At 39.2% G+C, this 22,744-nt stretch overlaps 1 protein-coding gene across 4 annotated transcripts in view; it reads left to right on the top strand.

The window, feature by feature from the left end:
- The window catches only part of LOC137273400 (uncharacterized), a 131,938-nt gene that overhangs the window by 25,017 nt on the left and 84,177 nt on the right, over positions 1–22,744 (top strand). Inside the window, exons 1-18 of one of the 4 annotated variants that reach the window (XM_067806057.1) lie at positions 3,373–3,446; positions 8,223–8,318; positions 9,012–9,119; positions 9,946–10,110; positions 11,058–11,375; positions 12,465–12,589; positions 12,936–12,994; positions 14,005–14,153; positions 14,682–14,807; positions 15,033–15,179; positions 16,322–16,444; positions 17,713–17,832; positions 20,077–20,199; positions 20,507–20,653; positions 21,108–21,233; positions 21,463–21,609; positions 21,730–21,855; positions 22,338–22,451. In XM_067806057.1, coding sequence (XP_067662158.1) covers positions 8,255–8,318; positions 9,012–9,119; positions 9,946–10,110; positions 11,058–11,375; positions 12,465–12,589; positions 12,936–12,994; positions 14,005–14,153; positions 14,682–14,807; positions 15,033–15,179; positions 16,322–16,444; positions 17,713–17,832; positions 20,077–20,199; positions 20,507–20,653; positions 21,108–21,233; positions 21,463–21,609; positions 21,730–21,855; positions 22,338–22,451 — 2,287 coding nt within the window. In that variant the 5' untranslated portion in view covers positions 3,373–3,446; positions 8,223–8,254. Of the gene's footprint in view, positions 1–3,372; positions 3,447–8,222; positions 8,319–9,011; positions 9,120–9,945; positions 10,111–11,057; positions 11,376–12,464; positions 12,590–12,935; positions 12,995–14,004; positions 14,154–14,681; positions 14,808–15,032; positions 15,180–16,321; positions 16,445–17,712; positions 17,833–20,076; positions 20,200–20,506; positions 20,654–21,107; positions 21,234–21,462; positions 21,610–21,729; positions 21,856–22,337; positions 22,452–22,744 lie in introns of those variants that run through there. The other 3 variants (XM_067806056.1, XM_067806058.1, XM_067806059.1) reach the window with 3 other exon arrangements.

Raw genomic sequence — 22,744 nt, 5'->3', positions numbered from 1 at the left:
ATAAACATTTTTCAACTGAAGAATGAATGAACCATCCACAAGATGTTTTTCTTTCCAACCAGATACCCATTGTGTATCTTTAGGTATTAACTAAGAACCATCTACAAAGCACTCTTCAATTTCAATAAACTGCATGCATCTTTTTGTACCTCCGGGGACCCATTGTGTAACTGTAGATGTGAAGTAAGAACTTTACCCAAGCTACTCTGTGATTCTAAAAACTATGTGCCTCATTTTCTCCCTCCAACTACTCATTGTGCATCTGTAGAGGTAAAGTAAGTTCCATTACTAAGGTATTTCCTATTAACATAATTTTGTTTTCTTCTTGAATTTTGTCTTTGAGTCTGACATCGGAGATACGGAAGTGTTATGAAGCAGACCCACATGGAAATATGTAACTGGCACTCGATCTCAAACAGGATGTTGCAGCCAGGGAATGTGGCATCAAGATGCTATCAATGACTTTGTTTGCATTGCATTTTGTGAAAGTAGGGAAACAGACCATTATTATATCCAATATGAAAACTTCATATTGCTTCTTGTAATTTTGTGATGAAGTGCATATTCGTAAAAAACGTTTTGACCAAAGTATGAAAATAGCAAACACATTAATGGCACATTATTCAGTGCCTTGTATAAGCATGCTGCTGGTGATTGCTCACCATTCCATAAGAAGAACTACCTCAAGATGGCCACATTAATGGACTCCTCTGCTCTGCTCAAGATTCCTACATATATTGAGACATGCCTTCTTGTTGCAGATAGTCATTGACACAATGCAGAGATGCCAGCCCTACCAAATATATCAGAATAATCACGAAAAAGGCATGTCCACCATTCTGACCAAACCAAAATTCATTCATATTTATTTCAAAATATACTGAGGGGGAAAAAATAAGGAATCACATAAAAACCCAAGTGCTTCCTGACTTTTTCAAGGTTTCTTCACAAGCTATGTGATCCAGGGCTTGTGAAGAAACCTTGAAAAAAAGAGGAACACTTGCCCTTTCATGTGATCCCTTATTTTTGTCCCATAGTATATAACAAAGATATAAATAGTCTTACATACTGGAGAGCTAGGATCATCTTTGACAATAAAAATGATAATAAAATAAGCATAACACTTTATTTACTGAAGTTCTTGATTTGTTAACACAAGAAAGTAATCAGGCAGTTGAGTAAGCTGCCTGATAAATTCCATGCACTGTATATTATATTTAACATTCACAAACACTGCTGCTGAGTACTGCAGACCGGTTTCAGTTGTACAAGGATCGCTATATGTAATAGCATTAAAAAGTTTGTACCTTGAGTGCAATAATTTTAGGGATCACTAATTTGTTAAAAAAGAATTTGTAGATGCTGAAATTGAACTTTGAGCAACTTTTGATATTGAAATCCCCTCTGCTTCTTTTCTATCATATTCAGAAGGATGTACCCTATTTTCTGTTCAGCGTAGTACTTTCCCAGGGGCATAAATACTAAAGTTGGGGAACTTCATTTCTAATCTATGATTGAAAAAACTGGGAGATGTTGGTGTGTTCATAAGTTGTCTATCTTTTAAAAGTTTCTTAACACGTATGCTTCTTATCTGAAACTCTTGGCAGATGTCAAACAAATAGAAATTTAACAATACAATCAACTTTTTGAAGCGTGAAGAAGAGTGAATGAGTTTAATTTTACACAGCACTCAGCAATATACCAGCTGTATGACGGCGATCTGTAAATAACTGAGTCTAGAACAGACAATCCGGTGATCAACAGCATGAGCATCGATCTGTGCACTTGGGAACTGATGACATGAGTCAACCAAGTCAGCGAGCCTGACCACCCGATCCTGTTAGTCGCCTCTTACGACAAGCATAGTCGCCTTTTATGACAAGCATGGGTTGCTGAAGGCCTATTCTACCCCGGGACCTTCATGGGACAGTGTGAAAAAGAATCTTTCAAATGTTGAAGAATCTGTTATTAATAAGAAACACCAGTGTCTATGAACCTAAAACTAGGATGTAAGTGTACAGCCATTAGGAGAGGGGGAATTGTTCATAGAATGAAACATTAAATGGTTTACTTCAAAGTGAAATAAGCAAATGACCCGGGTCCCATTCCCTACGTAGGCAGCTGATATATTGCTAAAATCAGTGTAACATCTGATCTCACTCACTCACTCAACCTGAAATATGATTTTAAACTTTCTGAAATAATCTTGTTAATCCATAACCCCCATTTATTCGACAGTCTGCTTTATCCGGCACTTTGGTAACAAATGGAATAAATGTACTTTAGTCTTATTTATTTAGTTTGACATCCTCGTTAATCCGACAATTTGCTGTGCAACTGGCAATATCAGATTAACGACTTGACAGTACCTCCAGCATTTTGGATGTAACACTAGAGGACAAAAATAATATTTTATTGCAAGATATTACGAGCAGAAATGAAAGACAGAAGTTACGCATACATTAGACATATTGGTGGTGTTTTGTTATATTGGAGTTTGTTGACTTTTGTTGCGGGTGTTGACTCACTGATGGTAATCTTTCTCAGGGGACTGTCCTTGTAACACAACTGATAAACATGAAAACAATTTCCATATATAAAAGATATGAATTCTCACACTTTACTAATATACATTCTTGCATATAACACTTAATTTCTCACATATAACACTTACATTTTCACAAGTAACACATAAAATTCCTACGTATAACATAAATTCTCACATTTAACATGTGTATATTTTCACTTATAATATATTCTTACATATAACATAAATTCTCTCAAATAGCATGACAAGTCTCACATATAACATTCACACATGTATCACATACATTCTCACATATAACATGAATTCTCACACACAGCACATATACATTCTCACTCATAGCACATATATTCTCACATATAACATGAATTCTCACACACAGCACATACATTCTCACTCATAGCACATATATACTCACATATAACATGAATTCTCACACACAGCACATATACATTCTCACTCATAGCACATATATTCTCACATATAACATGAATTCTCACATATGGCACATACTTTCCATCCTCAAGGACTGAAGATACATATATATTCTTGCACTTTTGAGCAGCTTCAACCCTTGCTGAACGTCTCCTGTGATCATAACACAGTGTGTGAAGACAATTTCTGATGTCAACCACCATCATGTTCGTGAAGTATTGCTACAAGCGGCATAAAACTGAACTGACTCACTGCGATATAAAGGCTGTTCATGTTATGTTGAAATCCAGGTCCACTGACTACAGTGAAGCTGAATTTTGTTTGGCTGATCCAGTCTTGTGTAACAAGCAGGACATTTACTGAACGGGTTGAATGATATCTGTGTCACGACTAGGTATGTTCCCAGCGAGGTATATAAGTCCATGAGGTCTGAGCATATACACTGCTCAACACACTCCCCTCTGAGGTAATACCTACATTTTGTAAATGTAACCTCCAATATATTTTGTAGATCGCTGTAACTTTAAGACAGCCTAATCAGTGGCTGACAGTATGGTTTTCTTCTAAGGGGTTTCCATATTCTTTTCTCTTGTATCATACATATTTAGATAATTCATATTTACTCTGTTTACAGTTTTTGTTGTTAACTTTAACATGTTAAATACTGCCTGACAACAAAACCTTCATGTTAACAAGTATGTCAGATGTTTCCTTGTTCGGTAACTATTTTCAGACCAGTGTCGACTCTTTAACACTTGTCTAGTATGTATAGTTATCAGGCTTGTTATTAAACAACTTTGCAAATATTACTTTTTGTGAATTGATTAAAATATTAATTGGTGTATTGATACATCAAGTGCATCTTGACACCTTTTCAAATCATGTATGTTTTCTATTAACCGTAAATATTCAGAGGAGTCAGCTAAGATACCACATCTATTTTGAATAGATTGTCATCCTTCTGTTCATTGTTCCATTGTTTTAGTGTAGTGTTCATAGCCTTGTATTGTACAGTAGAACAGGCTTAGTTGCTTATATCCCTTGGCTGTAACAGGATGTGCTGACTGTGACTTGATTTGTGAGCACCTTAACCACTTGTTATGTGATTGATTAATTGATATTTTATTGCAAGGAGGCAAGACTTACCTTCAGGCTTAAAGCACATCAAACATTTCTCATACATTTGTGATATAAATAAAATACTACTAAGAGTGATATTAAACTAGTTCATTTTCTCATTATATACGAACAAAACTGTTGTGTATTCTAGATCTAAACTGAACTAGTGGTTTTACAATTTCCATTGTTTATTTATATCATATTAAGATTGTAGTTTTTGTTACAGGATCACATTAAACCAAGTTTAATGAAACATTGGCCAAACTAGTGAGACAACCTCTTATGAAAGTAGTCTGAGATTCCGATATAATAATTCAGATTCATTCTTGTAAAAGAAATATCTCATCTTGATAAAACCATGGCAGTAAATTCATTGTCATTGTGCTTGTGATGCACATAAAAACTAATTTATGTCTAAGTAGAATTCTGAGTTTACAACAACCTGCTGTCAACAAGATAGCACCATAGCAGTTGAAATCAAAATTGGCATCACAGTAGTTGAAAAATGTTATTGTACTGGCAAGAATGTATGAATGTCAACTTATTTTATTTTTTGATGGACACAGTGTTTCAGATATATTCTTACTTTTTCGTCAGGTGAATGCTTATGTTGATGTATGTGTAATACGTCCCCAGAAAATCATTTTGATGGAAAATATAATGATTTATTTATTCTGGTTTTAGCACTTACCTTTCTTAGATATAAATTTTGCATTTGTTGAGTTAAAGGTGAAATACAGCTGTCAGCAGATCAGTGTATGTTTTATGTGATGATATGATGTACTATGTACTATGCCAGAATTTCCTTCAATGTTTTAGTGTTCTAGGATCATAACACCCAGTCACTCTGCCATTCAGGTAGGCACCTTAAGGTTATTTGAATATCCGCCACAAGAGGTACAATACCAGACTTACGTCTTTACAAATTTGTTTGAACGTCGTGTTGAGGCATGTTAAAAATAGCTCCCTTACTCATCTCCATCCGATCTCCTAACATACTGATTATGGTCTGCCGCTCCTTGTCACGCTTGTCTGTGGTTTAATAAGATGCCATGTTGTGCATAGCTGATCAGCATTCAGTAGTGTCTCATTGCACAGTAACCACTGGTCCTCAACTCATTGTTGCTAAATACCGCCACAAGTAGTCAGTTGTTTGTAGTATTGTCTTGTCAAACACGAACAGATCAAAGGAAGGTTTTTGTTAAAAGAAACTTTGTGATATGTTTCATGATTTGGCAGTCCATCTATCTGGTTCTGTAGACAGGCATCGCTAAGGGACATCTCGGGACACATTAGAGTCAAAATGGGTTCGTTGCTTCTGGGTTTGTTACAGTTTTTGAAATATTAGGACAGGATAATGCATGGAAATGTTCTCTTTGTCATAGTAATTTTTAGGTGAGTGAATTTAGCTATTGCCTCTCTTGGTATTGCTCCAGCAATATAACAGCTGGGGACACCAGAAATGGGCTTCACACATTGTATCCATGTGAGGAGTTGAACCCTGGTTTTCAGCGTAATAAGCAAATGCTTTATCCATGAGGCTACTCAAATATCTAAATCAAATGAGGGGTTATTGTTTTTCATCGTGAGAGATGATTTTCCACTTAAACTGTGTGGGACAACAATCTGATAAATCTGGCTATGGTTATTTTTATTTTGCATCAACACTCTTTGTGACGTAACAATTTTGGGGCAATTCACCACCAATTTTCCAGAAGCCATATTTCATATTCACAGTAGATTCATTCAACTTGAAGCCATATTTAACCAATGATAGCATACCAATAGTATAACTGATCAGTTTCAAAGATATGACTGCAATCCATAAATATTCAAGTCTATTGTATTTTCTATTTTCTAATTCTGATTTCCTAATATCTGAATCCAAATATATCACTTGTAGTGGTAGTAATTAATAATGAATTTTGGTACAAATTTTTACTGCATGATATACGTATAGGCCAAGTCAGGGAGTCAGACCAGCTGACCTTGTCATCTGTTCAGTGCAGGGTTGCTGAAGATCTAAACCAAACCTGAGACTTCATTTGCTCTTGCTCTAACTAGTTCAGGTTTTCTTGTCATCATCCAACAGCAGTTTTCTGATGCATCTGATGTAATGATGCCTTTCTGATTGGTTAAAAAATCCAGTGATTTCAGTTAATTTTATTCAGTTAATGAATACGGATATCAGTCTTCCTTCATTCAGTTTGTTTGGCCTACTGCAGCGATGTATGACCATGTAGTACGACATTAATGACTTACAGATCAATAACCTTGACGATACATGCATGTTGACATTGAGCAGTACCCAAGCACTAAAGCCTGGTCATGGCGCTACACATCGATTACCCTGATCAATGGATCTCTCCAGTGTAGCAATGCATGCTGGTTACAGGGGCAGTTCAAGCAATCATTAGTTTGCCCTTCAACATAAGACTAAAAGAACATAAAACTTCAGTTAAAAAATCAGATTTCAAATTTGCCCCCTCAGAACACATTATCAAAAATCCAGATCACTCTGTCAACTGGCAGCACATGCAAATCTTTGCTTCCAGCATCAGTAATTGGCACAAAAGAAAACTTCTTGAGTCAGTCAACATAAGAACACTTGTGAACACGATCAACAAGGATCAAGGTGTTTACTTCCCTAGCGCCTGGTGCGTCACCAAGAAATCATAGACCCTGAAACCACTCTGCTATGTAAACATACCCTTGTCCTTATAGTAAAAACATACCGTATCATTTTTTTCCTCTACTTCATCTCACCTCATTGTTTGTACATACTGAATTAAGTCTCCTTCTTCCCTTGTGCTTGTACATACTTATTTAAATATCCGGAAGCATCAACATGAATGCACTGTACTGTTCACTATATCATTATCTGTCTGACGACAGGGCAAGAACTAGTCCTGAAACATTGTGAAAAGTAAATCAAGAAGTTGTTATCCATAAGATTTGTCCTGTATCACCACACCAACTCCAAACTGACTGTGAAGAATCTTATGATTAGTTTCTTGTAGACATAAGAGGAATTACATCAGGAGAGCAGCCTGTGGATTGGTGCAAATGATGCTAACAGGCAAAGTTATTTGAGTGTTTAATATATTACCTGTAAAACTTTTAACCTTTGCCTGCCTGGTATCAGAGATTGTACACCATGTCTGATGTGTCAGAGGTCATACATAGTCTCTGATAGTAATTAATATATGCCTTTCATTTTGAACTTTGTGCCATGTTGTAGCTGTACAACTGACCGATGACTGAGTCTGCTCTGTTGTATGTAATTGTACATATCCAAGGGCACTGCAATGGCCATGTGCTATTTAGGAATTTAGAAATGGTAAATTATGTTAAACATGAAGTCTTTGATTGGCATTTTGAAGTAATATATGTAAAGCCATGAATTTATGGGTATCAACTTTTGTAATTTGAGGAGAACAGTCAAATACCAATATGAGTCGAATCTCAGGGGATAAAGTAATAAATCTGACGTACCGATGTATTCGAGACATAGCTATGTCTATGCTGGTAGAACAGATAGTTGGTACCTACAGGTACTTTAAGTTATGCATAATATTCAAAACAGTGGCATTCAAGTCATTGGGATTTGTCTGTATTGTGTCTAGAAGTAGATTCTTACTTCTTCATCAGATGAATGAAAAACAATAAGAAACTCATAGCTATATAAGTACATGTGAACCAACAGTGGCAATTATCTACAGGCTTCCCTGGTTGTTTTCTTGTGACTGTTGTTGTTTCACAAGTAGACACTCATAAGTTGTCACCTTTGTATGTTGAAGATGTTATCACGCATGTGTGTTTGAAGATGGTTAACTTTTCCTCACTGTAAATAGGCTTGATAAATGTTTTAAGACAGGGTGTTAAACATCCCTACATCCATGAAAACAGACCTTCCCACTCTGTCCTTCTTCGTGACCACCTTCATCTACAACAGTACTCCCTTCAACCCTCCAACGTTCTCACCATCCCTTCTTGTCTGGCAACTACAATGAAAGACAGGGAAAGATAAGTTGTTAGGTTGGAAAGTACATGTTGCCAGATGTATGTTTGTGTCTGTGTCATTACTATTTGTTGTCTTATTCATTTTCACATGTGGTTTCAGAAAGGACTTGACTGAGTGGATTGTTTCGAAACATGCGAGGGGTGCATCTCTTCGCTGTTCTTGCTCTGGCTGCCATAGCCACAAGCCAGACAGTGGGTAAGTCAAATGGTTCTGATCAACCGGTCAAATGATCTGGTGACTAGTCTACATATGTGTTGGGGCATAACATATTTGGTTTGATTCATCAAAAATCAAATCCTCTGTTTTGATTTTCGAGAACCATTATCACTATTTCGATTCAGTATTTGTAGTACCTGTTTAAATTATTTTCTCATAGCCTGAACATAATTTTCACTCCAGCTCTTGCAGTTTTGAGTGCTGAAATAAGGCAAATTATTTTTGGTAACACCAGGCAAATTATCCAGTGAAAATTGTTGTTAGACATAGGATGTTGTTAGAAATGATGGATTTCACGTTAGAAGACTGACTCTCAGAGTTAAATGAAATCTGATGTTTTTGCTTGTATGAAGAATAGAATAATAGTGAGTAAATCGAGAGTCCAGTATTGGAAATCAACTCAAATTGAGATCTGGGTGAATCGTTGCAGTCCAGATATGTGGAGTGCTGTCTGTTACTTGGGTAGATTTCGAAATGCTGTCGTTATTTAGCTATAATTCATTAATCTGTATACCCAATGTCAGTAATGCACTGATTAGCATTCAGATTGAGATTTGTACGAACATCCGAACATGAGGTATAATGACCACTTGAAGCAATTTGTCATTTAAGGTTAGACATGGCTTGATCTGCTGGGTATACTCATCTTCCTCTTTTACCTTCCTAACTCAGATGATTGTGCAACAGTATTCTGTGAACCTGGACGTACGTGTAAGGTAGGACCAAATGGAGATGCCTCCTGTGTGTGTCCACAAGGTTACTATGGAACAAACTGTGCAGGTAGGTCTTGCTGAACAGATGTTACTTGTTGGCATTTGTGAAGACCTTACAAAAGAGTGAGTGAGTGGATGGGTGGGTGGGTGGGTTTGGGTGAGTGAGTGAGTGAGTGGGTATGTGGGTGGGTTTGGTAGAGTGAGTGGGTGGGTGGGTGGGTTTGGGTGAGTGAGTGAGTGAGTGGGTATGTGGGTGGGTTTGGTAGAGTGAGTGGGTGGGTGGGTTTGGGTGAGTGAGTGAGTGGGTGAGTGAGTGAGTGAGTGAGTTTAGGTTTACTCCACACTCAGTATTCCAGCTTTGTGGCAGGACATAAAACAGTTTCTGTTTCTGATGTTTAACTCCTATACCGTTTAATATTGTTTTTAGTGGAACTTGGTATACACTTCAGAGAGGTTTCAGTAGTCCTTCATGAGGCTGTGGTACTATTAGATATTCTTCAAATTGTTCCCTTCTGCTTTTGTAGCATATTTGATATCAGGTATTTTGCACTTCTTAGGCAAAGAAGTCAAGAATCAATGACCATTTGTGTGGTCATCTATCATATAGTAAGCTGCACTAACAAACATCAGGTTTAACCTTGCTGGTACGATGAAGCATTTGAAATATATTTTGGAATATTATCGACACATTTGAAAGGAATAGGGTACGTTTTCTCTTTGTTTATGGTGCAGAGAACCTTGGGCTGAAGCATAGGGAGGGACCGTATCATTGACGAGACCTCTCTGGGTCTGAAATATACAGAGAGACCATATCATTAAAGGGTACCTCTCTGAAGTATAGAGGGGAAGTATACAAATGACAAAATAAGGTTTTAATTCAACACTTGTTTCAGATTCATTTTGTGATAAACTGAAGGACGCTGCTAGTAATTTGGACCTGTGCACACTTTTCGGGGCGACCACTGCAACATGTGTTGGAGACATTGTTGGGGCGCATCTCTGCCAGTGCCCAAACACTCACAGTGGTATCATCTGTGAAAATCCGGGAGCACCTCAAGGTTAGTAGACCAAGAAACAGCCTTTAAGAATCTTTGTGCTTCTTTCTCAATAAAGCAGTGATGAGTGATTTCACAGTGCTGACGATGCGTTCACAGGGGTGGAAATAACCCATTGCCTAACGTCCCAGTCCATTTTTCAGCCATGCAGATTTATCACGCTGTACTGGTGTCCAGTTGCCTTTCCAATGTTAACTATGTTGTTATCCCCTTGGTACATTATCCACCGGGAGGATATAGTCGACACCTTGTCTTGTCTTTTCATAATCATTTTGTTTCCAGAGCATAACTCAAAAAACGTTCAATATTTTTAGACCAAAATAGGTAGACATAACACAGTGAACATATGGTTGTGCCTTATGCTATTTACAGACTTTTGGCATGCTTATTTTGTGTTTTTCTACTAAACATTTTGGTCATAGTCTAATGTGGGATGGGCTTGGTTTCCAGAGCAGAACTAAAAAACTGCTGAATATTTTTCTGCAAAACGTGGTAAATATTCAATCAAAACCTATAGCGGTGCTATTTACAGGTATTTGTGATTTATCATTTTACTGGTTTCCATGGAAACTATTCAGACTTAGTCTCAAAAGGGAGGGATGGGCTTTGTTTCTGGAGCACACTCGAAAACCTTTTCAAATCTTTCAACAGATCTTGGCAGATATATGAGACAGATCTTGAAGTGGTGCCTTTTGCTGTTTACAGATACAAGAATATAACAATTATATTTTTATGATTTCCATGGAAATGATTCAAACAGATGATTTGTCCTTATGTGGAGGCCAAAGGGATATGCCATTTTCTGATGACTTTTGTTTATTACATCGTATTTGTATAGTGGAAATATTATCAGGGCAAGTGATTTTACATGTACCACTTCCGGAAGTACACTAGCAATTTTAAGGTTATTTCCACCCAGGATTTCATTTATTAGCAACTATTCCTTGCAGTTAGTCTGACTGACTGTCAGCGTCAACAGAGGCTGTTCAGCTACATCACCTACATGCTGAACACCACCGACTACAGGAATGCCACCCTCAACTCCCTGAGAACTATTTTCAATATCCAGAAGCTAAAAAGCCTCTACAAGGACTCATTCAGCCAGTGGCTTCCCCAGAGGGAGTGCACCAATGAAGGCTTCAACTCAGTCCAGTGTGAGGTCAATGTGGACGATTTGAACTCTCGGCAGTGCTATTGTGCAGACATGAAGATTGGCATGATTCTACCTGGACGCAGTAAAAGCAGCATGAGACCTACTGACTGTTCAGGTAACTGTTTGCAGTTGTTATCTAGTGTACAATTCTTGTAAATTTAGAAAATTATGAAACTATATTTCCATTTGAAAAAACCCCAGTGGGCTCTACAGCAGTTGGTGGCACAACAGTTCCGCTATGCTTTTATCCCTCACACAGCAGTCCCTACATGCATCAGTTCTCACACAGCAGTCCCTACATGCAACGGTTCTCACACAGCAGTCCTTACATGTATAAGTTCTCACACAGCAGTCCCTACATGCATCAGTTCTCACACAGCAGTCCCTACATGCAATGGTTCTCACACAGCAGTCCCTACATGCAATGGTTCTCACACAGCAGTCCCTACATGCAATGGTTCTCACACAGCAGTCCCTACATGCAACGGTTCTCACACAGCAGTCCCTACATGCATCAGTTCTCACACAGCAGTCCCTACATGCAATGGTTCTCACACAGCAGTCCCTACATGCAACGGTTCTCACACAGCAGTCCCTACATGCATCAGTTCTCACACAGCATTCCTTACATGCAACGGTTCTCACACAGCAGTCCTTACATGTATCAGTTCTCACACAGCAGCAGACCCCAGTGTGATTTTACATGGGAGATGTTCTAGTGTAATGTTTCATATGAGATGTTCCAGTATGATGTTACATGTGGGGTGCTCTAGTGTGATGTTACATGTGAGATGTTCTAGTGTTTTGTTACATATGTTGTGTTCTGGTGTGATGTTACATGTGAGGTGTTCTAGTATGATGTTACATGGGGAGGTGTCCTAGCATGACATTACATTGGGGGTGTTCTAGTATGACGTTACATGTGAGGTGTTATAGAGTGATGTTACACCGGGGGTGTTCTAGTGTGATGTTACATGGGAGGTGTTCTTGTATGATGTTACATTGGGGGTGTTCTAGTGTGATGTTACATCGGAGTTGTTCTTGTGTGATGTTACATGAGAGATATTCAAGTTTTATGCTACATGGAGGTGTTCTAATGTAATTTTACATGGGACATGTTCTAGTTTGATGTAACATGGAGATGTTGTAGTGTGATGTTAGAGGGGATGTATTCTAGTGTAATGTTACGTTGGAGGTGTTCTAGTTGCAGAACCAGCACCAGCAGCAGTTATGACGGGACAGTTTGAGTTGTTCCTGGGGAGGCGCCCAGTCTTCAGAGACCCCTCTTCTGCTGAGTACAGAGACCTTGTACGCAACATCACCACAGCTGTGAGTGTGTCATTCTTTGTGTATTTTCAACGTAGAACAAACCATCACTAGTTCTGTCAGTATGATCATCTGTGTGTACAGACACTATAATGGGTACCTCATAAGGATGGGGAACATTAATTTGGTGCGCCTCGTAGGCTGTAAGAGTGGTATGAACCCCAGGGAGTTGATGTGCTGTTGTGATGGACATCCGATGATCAGGGGAAAAACCAAGCGCCCTTGAGCAGTTGAACTGGCAAACTGGATATCGGCACTATACAAAAGTCAAGTATATATATATGTTTGACTGTACGGATTACTGTGTGGGTATGCTGCATTGTATGTTTACGTTTGGCTTCTGTTACAGCTGACTCAGCGGTTTGCGGGTATGTCCAATATTGCCAAGGTTGAAGTTACAGCTGTAATGTGAGTGCCAGTATTTACTTCTCGAAGAATTCAATTTTCCTTCTATGTTTTAAGTAACAACTTTTTTCACCTTCTTTCACAAACTTTAAGCAAGCTTGTAAAATATTTGTTCAGAACCACTGGACTACCCCACCGCCCCTAGACATATGTGAACAACACCAAACTACTCGCAGCTTTTCACAATTGTTGCATGTCAGTAGACTGACTTTGAGGACATTTGTGCCAATGCTTTTATGAACGATCATTTCCTCATGGAATAATACCATAATATGTGGTCTAATTTGAGATCTGTAATCTGAGGTCTCTGTATACATGCAGTTATGAATGGTTTGACAGTGACTACTTTTTAATTATTTAGATCAAACTGTTGGTTTCAGAAGAGTATGTTGTTTTCATTAAGCCCATTGTGATGTGATTGTTGGTGAAGTTGTCCATTTCTGTTGATGATGGTCCTCAGCATTATAACATGTTCACTGATCAAGAGGGGACATGGGTTCAACATAAACAAGGTATATCAACCCATGGGCCCAGAGGGACAAAACAAACATCAAGGGTATATCAACCCATGGGCTCAGAGGGACAAAACAAACATCAAGGGTACATCAACCCATGGGCCCAGAGGGACCTTTGAACAATGTGTATATCTTACTGAACACCTCAATGTTAATTTTGGACTGTTTGAAGCATGGTTATTGAATCATAATGAGTACATGAGTTAGGCAGCTGGCCAAACACTACTAACACAAAGTACCAAATGAATTTCCCCAGTTTGGCATTTCTAGCGGATGACATAGCAAATGTTATTGGTTGTTGGCAGGGTACAATCAGTAAAACAACATTTATGTGTGAGGTAGGATAAATGCCACTGTATCTACAAGAGTTTGAATATCTTTATGCAAGGTCCTGAATTTGCTTGAGGCAGGAAGCGCTCCCTATTTATAAGAATACCCACTTGAGAGAGAGTTGTTTTGTTTCGTACTGTTAATTGATGTGATATTGTTTACATGCAGGGTTCAAGCATCGGGATTAGCTGTTGTTGGATACAAGTTAATGTTTTCAAGCGCACCCACTACAGCTCAGCAGATGATGTTTCTGAATTTCACCAACTCCGTTAAGACAACTGGTCTTGTTGTTGGTGGATCGCTTTACAAATCAACAGGTAATATGCTTTGTGACAGAACATTATGTATTGATACCATTCAATTATGTCCAAGTGTTGCATTATGTACTTGACAAAATAAGGAAGGGATATTGGTAATTTAATGACAGATATTTTATCAGTATGTCAGTGAATGAAAACATCATTATTCATAATTTCAAAATTTACAGATATCCCAAACTATTATTGTCCAGTATATATCATAGGACTGTCAGGTCAGTGAGACCTAAGTGTCAACCATACAAGTAGGTGTGAGTGTCAATCTTACCAGTTGGTGTGACCTGGGTGTCAACCGTACCAGTGAGTGTAACCAGTATATAGGATATGGGTGTCATCGTTATTAGCAGGTACTAATCCCTACATGACTGTTGTGTCCACCTCCCAGAGTGTAACATACATGGCTGTTATGGCCACCTCCCAGCAAATGTAACATACATGACTCTTGTGTTCACCTCACTGTAAGTGTAGCATACATGACAGTTGTGTAGACCTCTTTAAGTGCAACATATTTACACATTCTTTTTTCAGATCCTTGTCAAAACATGACTTGCTACAATGGGGGTTCCTGCTATCCCATGGGAAACTCGAGTTCCTGCATGTGTCCATCAGGTTATACAGGTTACATGTGCGAGACGTGGATGCCAAATCAGAACAGTAAATATTCTTGAAGTTTTCTTGGGAAAAATGAGCTGTATACTTTATGAAGTGTGAAAATTTGTGAAATGATAATATGACACTAGATGTGTATGATGGTAGGATGGTTGTTTCCATAAGTCCACAAACAATTTAAGTCAAAAAAGAGATTTAAATGCCAAGTCTGAAGATCATTAAGCATTCATGGCACCTTTAAGACATTCATCAATGTATGTACCATTGCAGACAAGACTGGAATGTGCCCACCGAGGAACAGCACGATGGCGGGCACCTGTTGGGAGGCCTGCACATCTGATGCCAGCTGTCCTGGTGCAGAGAAGTGCTGCTCAAATGGATGTGGTCACACTTGTCAACAACCTGTGTACTATCACAGTAAGTGTACCATATGTGTCTGTTGTGTCCACCTCCCAGTACGTTTAACATACATGGCTGTTATGTCCACCTGCCAGTAAGTGTAACATACATGACTGTTGTGTCCACCTCCAAGTAAGTTTGACATACATGACTGTTGGTTGTGTCCACCTCCAAGCAAGTGTAACATATATGACTGTTATGTACACCTCCAAGTAAGTTTAACATACATGGCTGTTGTGTCCACCTCCCAGTAAGTTTAACATACATGGCTGTTATGTCCACCTGCCAGTAAGTGTAACATACAAGACTGTTGTGTCCACCTCACTGTGAGTGTAACATACATGGCTGTTGTGTCCACCTCCCAGTAAGTTTAACATACATGCCAGTTGTGTCCACCTCCCAGTAAGTTTAACATACATGACAGTTGTGTCCACCTCACTGTGAGTGTAACATACATGACTGTTGTGTCCACCTCCCAGTAAGTTTAACATACATGACTGTTGTGTCCACCTCACTGTAAGTGTAACATACATGACTGTTGTGTCCACCTCACTGTAAGTGTAACATACATGACAGTTGTGTCCACCTCACTGTGAGTGTAACATACATGACAGTTGTGTCCACCTCACTGTGAGTGTAACATACAGGACTGTTGTGTCCACCTGCCAGTAAGTTTAACATACATGACTGCTGTGTCCACCTGCCAGTAAGTTTAACATACAGGACTGTTGTGTCGACCTTACTATGAGTGTAACATACATGGCTGTTGTGTCCACCTGCCAGTAAGTTTAACATACATGACTGTTGTGTCCTTTTTATACCTGTACTCATAAATTAAATGGAATCCTGAGGGGTTGAAATATGCCGTTGCTTGATGCCTGGGTCAAGTGGTATTCTCCAGTCTCTCAAGTAAATATCTATATTAAGCTTTACCTTGGTACAGTAGTGCCAAACTACTACTGAATTGTTTTGATATATGTATTTTGATGATGAAATAAAAATGCAATTGCTAGTAGTCCAATTGATAAGGATTATTTGCAAAAGAATCCAAATTGTTAATTGGTCAAGGGAAATTAGTAGTTGCTCAAGTGGATTTTTAAAGTTTACTGGACCTCTGACAGTGGAGTGTTTAAAAATATTTGAACCCCTGATACTTTCAGATTCCACAGGCCAGTGTATGAATGACGCTATATGTGGAAGTGGTTACTGTAGCAACAACAGATGTGTTTGTTACCAAGGTTACTGGGGTGAATACTGTCGTAACAGCTCTCACTCAGTTTATGGTAAGCATTTGTAAATCTGTGTCTACTGAGGGAGTTCTATAAATCAGTGTAATGTATATCTATATATAATGTAATGTAATGTCTAGAGGGAGTATGATATATCTATGTTAATGTTTTCAGTGAGCGTGATAGATTTATGTTAATGTCTACAGGGAGTGTGATATATCTATGTTAATGTTTTCAGTGAGCGTGATAGATTTATGTTAATGTCTACAGGGAGTGTGATAGATCTATATTAATGTGTACGGGGAGCATGATAGATCTGTGTTAATGTATACGGGGAGCATGATAGATCTATGTTAATGTGTACGGGGAGCATGATAGATCTATGTTAATATCTACGGGGAGCGTGATAGATCTGTGTTAATGTCTATAGAGGGAGCGTGATAGATCTAAGTTAATGTCTACAGAAGGGGTGTGATATATCAATGTTAATGTCTACAGGGAGTGTGATAGATCTAAGTTAATGTCTACAGAAGGGGTGTGATATATGAATGTTAATGTCTACAGGGAGTGTGATAGATCTAAGTTAATGTCTAAGGGGAGTGTGATATATCAATGTTAATGTCTACAGGGAGTGTGATAGATCTAAGTTAATGTCTAAGGGGAGCGTGATATATCAATGTTAATGTCTATAGAGGGAGCGTGATAGATCTAAGTTAATGTCTAAGGGGAGTGTGATATATCAATGTTAATGTCTACAGGGAGTGTGATAGATCTAAGTTAATGTCTAAGGGGAGCATGATATATCAATGTTAATGACTACAGGGAGTGTGATAGATCTAAGTTAATGTCTACAGAAGGGGTGTGATATATGAATGTTAGTGTCTACAGGGAGTGTGATAGATCTAAGTTAATGTCTAAGGGGAGCATGATATATCAATGTTAATGTCTACAGGGAGCGTGATAGATCTAAGTTAATGTCTAAGGAGAGCGTGATATATCAATGTTAATGTCTACAGGGAGTGTGATAGATCTATGTTAATGTCTACAGGGAGTGTGATAGATCTAAGTTAATGTCTAAGGGGAGTGTGATAGATCTATGTTAATGTCTACAGGGAGTGTGATATATCAATGTTAATGTCTACAGGGAGTGTGATAGATCTAAGTTAATGTCTAAGGGGAGTGTGATATATCAATGTTAATGTCTACAGGGAGAGTGCTAGATCTATGTTAATGTCTACAGGGAGTCTGATAGATCTATGTTAATGTGTACATTGAGTGTGAGCAGTATTCATAGTGCCAACTACACACGTGTGTGTTTTCAGTGATGTGTGACAACTGTCAGAATGGAGGGACCTGTGTGTTTAACAATGGTAGCTTCAGCTCTTGTATCTGCACCAGGGAATTTTCTGGAGTGTCCTGCGAGTTCAGGCACAACTCTTCAGGTATGTTTGGATATTTTTCTATGCCAGCAGAGTAGAGCGGCAGCGATAGTTGAATAATCCTTTACAGGACGACTTCTCAATTGCTGTAGTTTGGAAATATAGTCCCCTGGTTAATCACTAAATCCATATTTGCATAATGCACTGTATGGAAACTCCCTGAAACTATAAAAAGAGTATTGAAACAAAATATAGTTTAGTTCAAGATTCAGGTTAAGGCATTTTGTTGAACTATCTGTCTGAATGACATAATTTATATAATGAACACCAAAAGAAATGCATTTTATCAAGTGTATACACGGAAGACATAAACATGACCACTTACTTTTATGTGATTCTTTTCTTGAAATTGAAATTTTGAAATTCTTCAATGTGCTTAGTTAGTACTGGAGGTTAGCACATGCTCTGTATTTTGTCAGTTGTCATTTGGTTGGTTGTCGTTTGTTGCAGTGGTTTAGTTTGATGTCTTGTGTTATGTTGTTCTTTTAATTATTATCATTTGTAGGGTAGGGGACGGTTGGGTATATTGGGGTGGGATGCAATGTATAAGTGTACAAGACTCCAGTGATCACTCCACAGTTATGTTAGAAGCTGTCATATGTTACACAGCTTGTCTATGGCCACTGTTCGGGTGTTCACTGCAGAGTGAAATTGTTATGTCATGTCATGAGTTTTGGTTGTTTTTAGTAGGGGAAGGATTACAGTATATGATATTTTCCATAGAAATATATGAAAAGTTGAATGTTGATACGGTGAATATAAATAGTTTTGTATTTTGAATGTTACGCAGTGGGACACTAAAATGACCAAGTTGTAAACATTGTTTATAGGCACACTGTACATGCCAAAAATACTTGAAAGGCAAATCTTTTCAAAAGATCTTCATGGACATTTTGAACTCTTAAGTAAAGTGAGCTACCCTGGCTCTGTATTGTGTTATTACTCATCTATGTGTCTGTACCTGCCATGGAGAGAGCACTTTAGCAACCTACTCAAGGCCCTCCACTGTAGACCTCCATGCCCTTGACCTTACGGGGCCCACTAAACCCCACTGTCCACTGCCCTTCCCCCCCCCCCCCCCCCCCCCCACCCAATGGATAAAATCTTAGAATCTTAGAAGCAATTAAGCAGACCACCTTAGGCAAAGCACCTAGGATGGATGGAATTTCTGCAGAGATCCTGTGGCCCATGAAACCTTCAAATCAATCCTCACCAGCAGCTGGGAAGAGAAAGAACAACCAAATGACTTCAGGAATGCACCCTGTTCAAGAAGGGCAGCAAGACTGACTGCGGCAATTATTGGGGCATATACCTCCTCTCTATTGCTGAAAGCTACTGGCTTAGATCCTTCTCAACCGTCTGATCAAGAACATCTCCAAAGAGAACCTGCCAGAAATGCAGTCTGGATTCTGCCCAAATTGTAGCACAGTGGACATGATATTCTGACCAGGGCCTTCATTGCAGTAAATAGGGAGGCCCTCTGGATCATCCTATCCAAGTCCAGATGTCCAGACAAGTTTGTAAGACTTCTAAGCCAGTTTCACAACAACACTGGGCTGGTTCTCTCAGGGGGAGAGGTATCAGATCCATTCAACATTAGCAATGGCATGAAGCAGGGGTGTGTCCTGGCCCAATCCCTTCAACCCGTTTTTTACTTGCATCCTCAACCATACCACCTTGGGGTTTATCTGTAATACAGACTCAGTGGCTCCCTGTTTGAACTCCATTGACTGAATGCCAAGAGCAAGGCCATGGAGAAGATTGTCCTGGAAGGGCTTTTTGCTGATGACTGTTCCCTCATGGCCCACAAGGAGTCTGACTTCCAGCTCATCGTGAATAAGTTCTCAGAAGCATCCAGCCTCACTGGTCTCACCATCAGCCTCAGCAAAGCAGAAGTACTGTTCCAGCCAACACCCGCCTCCATTGCCCCTACCCTGCCACTTCCATTAAGAGCACCAAGCTGAAAATGGTGGATGACCTTAAGCTACACTGCCGCACCATCAGCAATGATGGCAGTCTGGATAACGCCAGGATCTGCAAAGCCATTGAAGCTCTTGGTTTCCTCCAGACTCGCATCCTGAATCAGCACAACATACAGCTGTCCACAAAGCTCAAGGTGTACAAGACTTTCATCCTCACTAGTCTCCTCTAGTGAGATCTGGATCATGTACAAAAGATACTCGAAGCAGCTCGAGAAGTTCTACATGAGAAGCAACATATTTAGATATCTTACACATTCTCCTTCAGATCCTTGTCAAAACATGACTTGCTACAATGGGGGTTCCTGCTATCCCATGGGAAACTCAAGCTCCTGCATGTGTCCATCAGGTTATACAGGTTACATGTGCGAGACGTGGATGCCAGTCGTCAGTAAGTGATTTTCAAGTTATCACTGTATACTGGTGTTACATAAATCCAAAGTTATTATTATTTAAATATTCTTGAAGTTTTGTTGGCAAAAGTGAACTGTACACTTTGTGAAATGAGAAACTGAAAAGAGGTTATTCATCATTTTCTGAAATGATTTCATATGACTCTGGATGTGCATGCTGGCAGAGTAGTCGTTCCCATAAGTTCACAATCAGTTTGAATTATAAATTATGGAAGAGGTTTAATTGTCAAATCTGAATATCATGCAGCTTTTTTAAGAACTTAATCGCTACATATAACATTGTAGACAAGACTGGAATGTGCCCACCGAGGAACAGCACGATGATGGGCACCTGTGCAGAGGCCTGCACATCTGATGCCAGCTGTCCTGGTGCAGAGAAGTGCTGCTCAAATGGATGTGGTCACGCATGTCAACAACCTGTATACTATCACAGTAAGTGTACCATACATGTCTGTTGTGTCCACCTCTCGGTAATGATAATAATATGAAGTCTTATAATACGGTAATCTTCATGCAACAAAGCATGCTCAAAACGCAAACACACTGATCATCATTGTTACCCTGGGTAACCCAAGCCTGCCTGTTAGGCGCTAGAAGGTTATAGTCACATGACTTGTATCTCACCGGGTACCCATTTTCTGCTGGGTGAACAATTTTATAACACACTCACTGGCCTAAGGTGAGACCACATATTTCACATGTGGTTCTTTGTTGGAAAGTGGGTTACAGTAAGTTTAACATATATGACTGATGTGTCCACCTGCCAGTAAGTTTAATATACATGGCTGTTATGTCCACCTGCCAGTAAGTGTAACATACATGACTGTTGTGTAGACCTCTTTAAGTAAGTGCAACATATTTAGATATCTTACACATTCTCCTTCAGATCCTTGTCAAAACATGACTTGCTACAATGGGGGTTCCTGCTATCCCATGGGAAACTCGAGTTCCTGCATGTGTCCATCAGGTTATACAGGATACATGTGCCAGACATGGATGCCAAACCAGAACAGTAAATATTCTTGAAGTTTTCTTGGGAAAATGAGCTGTATACTTTGTGAAGTGAAAAACTGAGAATAGATTCTTCATTAATTTGTGAAATGATTTAATATGACTCTAGATGTGTATGATGGTAGTCCACAAACAATGTGAGTCATAAAAGAGATTTAAATGCCAAATCTGAAGATCATTAAGCATTCATAGCACTTGTAAGACACTTAACAATATATATACCATTGCAGACAAGACTGGAATGTGCCCACCGAGGAACAGCACGATGGCGGGCGCCTGTTGGGAGGCCTGCACATCTGATGCCAGCTGTCCTGGTGCTGAGAAATGCTGCTCAAATGGATGTGGCCACACTTGTCAACAACCTGTGTACTATCACAGTAAGTGTACCAGATATGGCTGTTGTGTCCACCTGCCAGTACGTTTAACATACATGACTGTTGTGTAGACCTCTTTAAGTAAGTGCAACATATTTAGATATCTTACACATTCTCCTTCAGATCCTTGTCAAAACATGACTTGCTACAATGGGGGTTCCTGCTATCCCATGGGAAACTCGAGTACCTGCATGTGTCCATCAGGTTATACGGGATACATGTGCGAGACATGGATGCCAAACCAGAACAGTAAATATTCTTGAAGTTTTCTTGGGAAAAATGAGCTGTATACTTTGTGAAGTGAAAAACTGAGAATAGATTCTTCATCAATTCGTGAAATGATTTAATATGATTCTAGATGTATGTGATGGAAGAGTATACGTAACTGTTGCCGTAATTCCACAAATAATTTGAGTCATGGAAGAGATTTAAATAGCAGAGCTGAATATTGTAATGCTTTCATAGTGCCTTTGAAAGTTCATCAATATATATATAATTGGAGACAAGACTGAAATTATCTTAAATGCTATCACCTTCCCTCACCTCCAAATTCTTAAGAGCAGTACTCAAATTTGTGTGAAAAATGTCTTCCGTCAGCAGTGTGGCATGTTAAAGATGGACACAATCAGCAAATTGTGAGACTCATCCCACTATCATGTGATCATCATTTGACCAATCAGACGTGTCCACATGGATTCCTCTGCCCTACTATCAAATCTGTCTGCTTCCAGGTTCATGCTCTCTCCAATGTTACAATGGAGGAAGTTGTATGCAGAGGGGTGACATGATATACTGTTTCTGCAACGATGGATACACAGGATCCCGGTGTGAGACAAAAATGTCAGGTAGATACAACAGGGTGTAACATACAGTGGAAGCTGTCTTAACTGGCAACTGAAGAAATAATCCAGTTTAGACAATGTGCTGGATTGTAGAGCTGATGATAAATGTACAAGGCATGGGCGGGACTGAGATTTTACGTCAGTGTTGGCAACTTGCTGGATTGGGGAGATGCCAGTTATGACAGCTTCCACTGTACATGACTGTTGAGGTTGAGGAGGTGAATCCTTTGTTTCCCCTCTCAATGAAGTTGTGCAGGGAGGTGTGGGATCACTGGGTTTGATCGACTGGTAATCAG

The sequence above is a fragment of the Haliotis asinina genome, chromosome 2, assembly GCF_037392515.1.
Source record: "Haliotis asinina isolate JCU_RB_2024 chromosome 2, JCU_Hal_asi_v2, whole genome shotgun sequence".
Classification (NCBI taxonomy): Eukaryota; Metazoa; Mollusca; class Gastropoda; order Lepetellida; family Haliotidae; genus Haliotis; species Haliotis asinina.
This window is presented reverse-complemented; position numbering and strand designations above follow the sequence as displayed.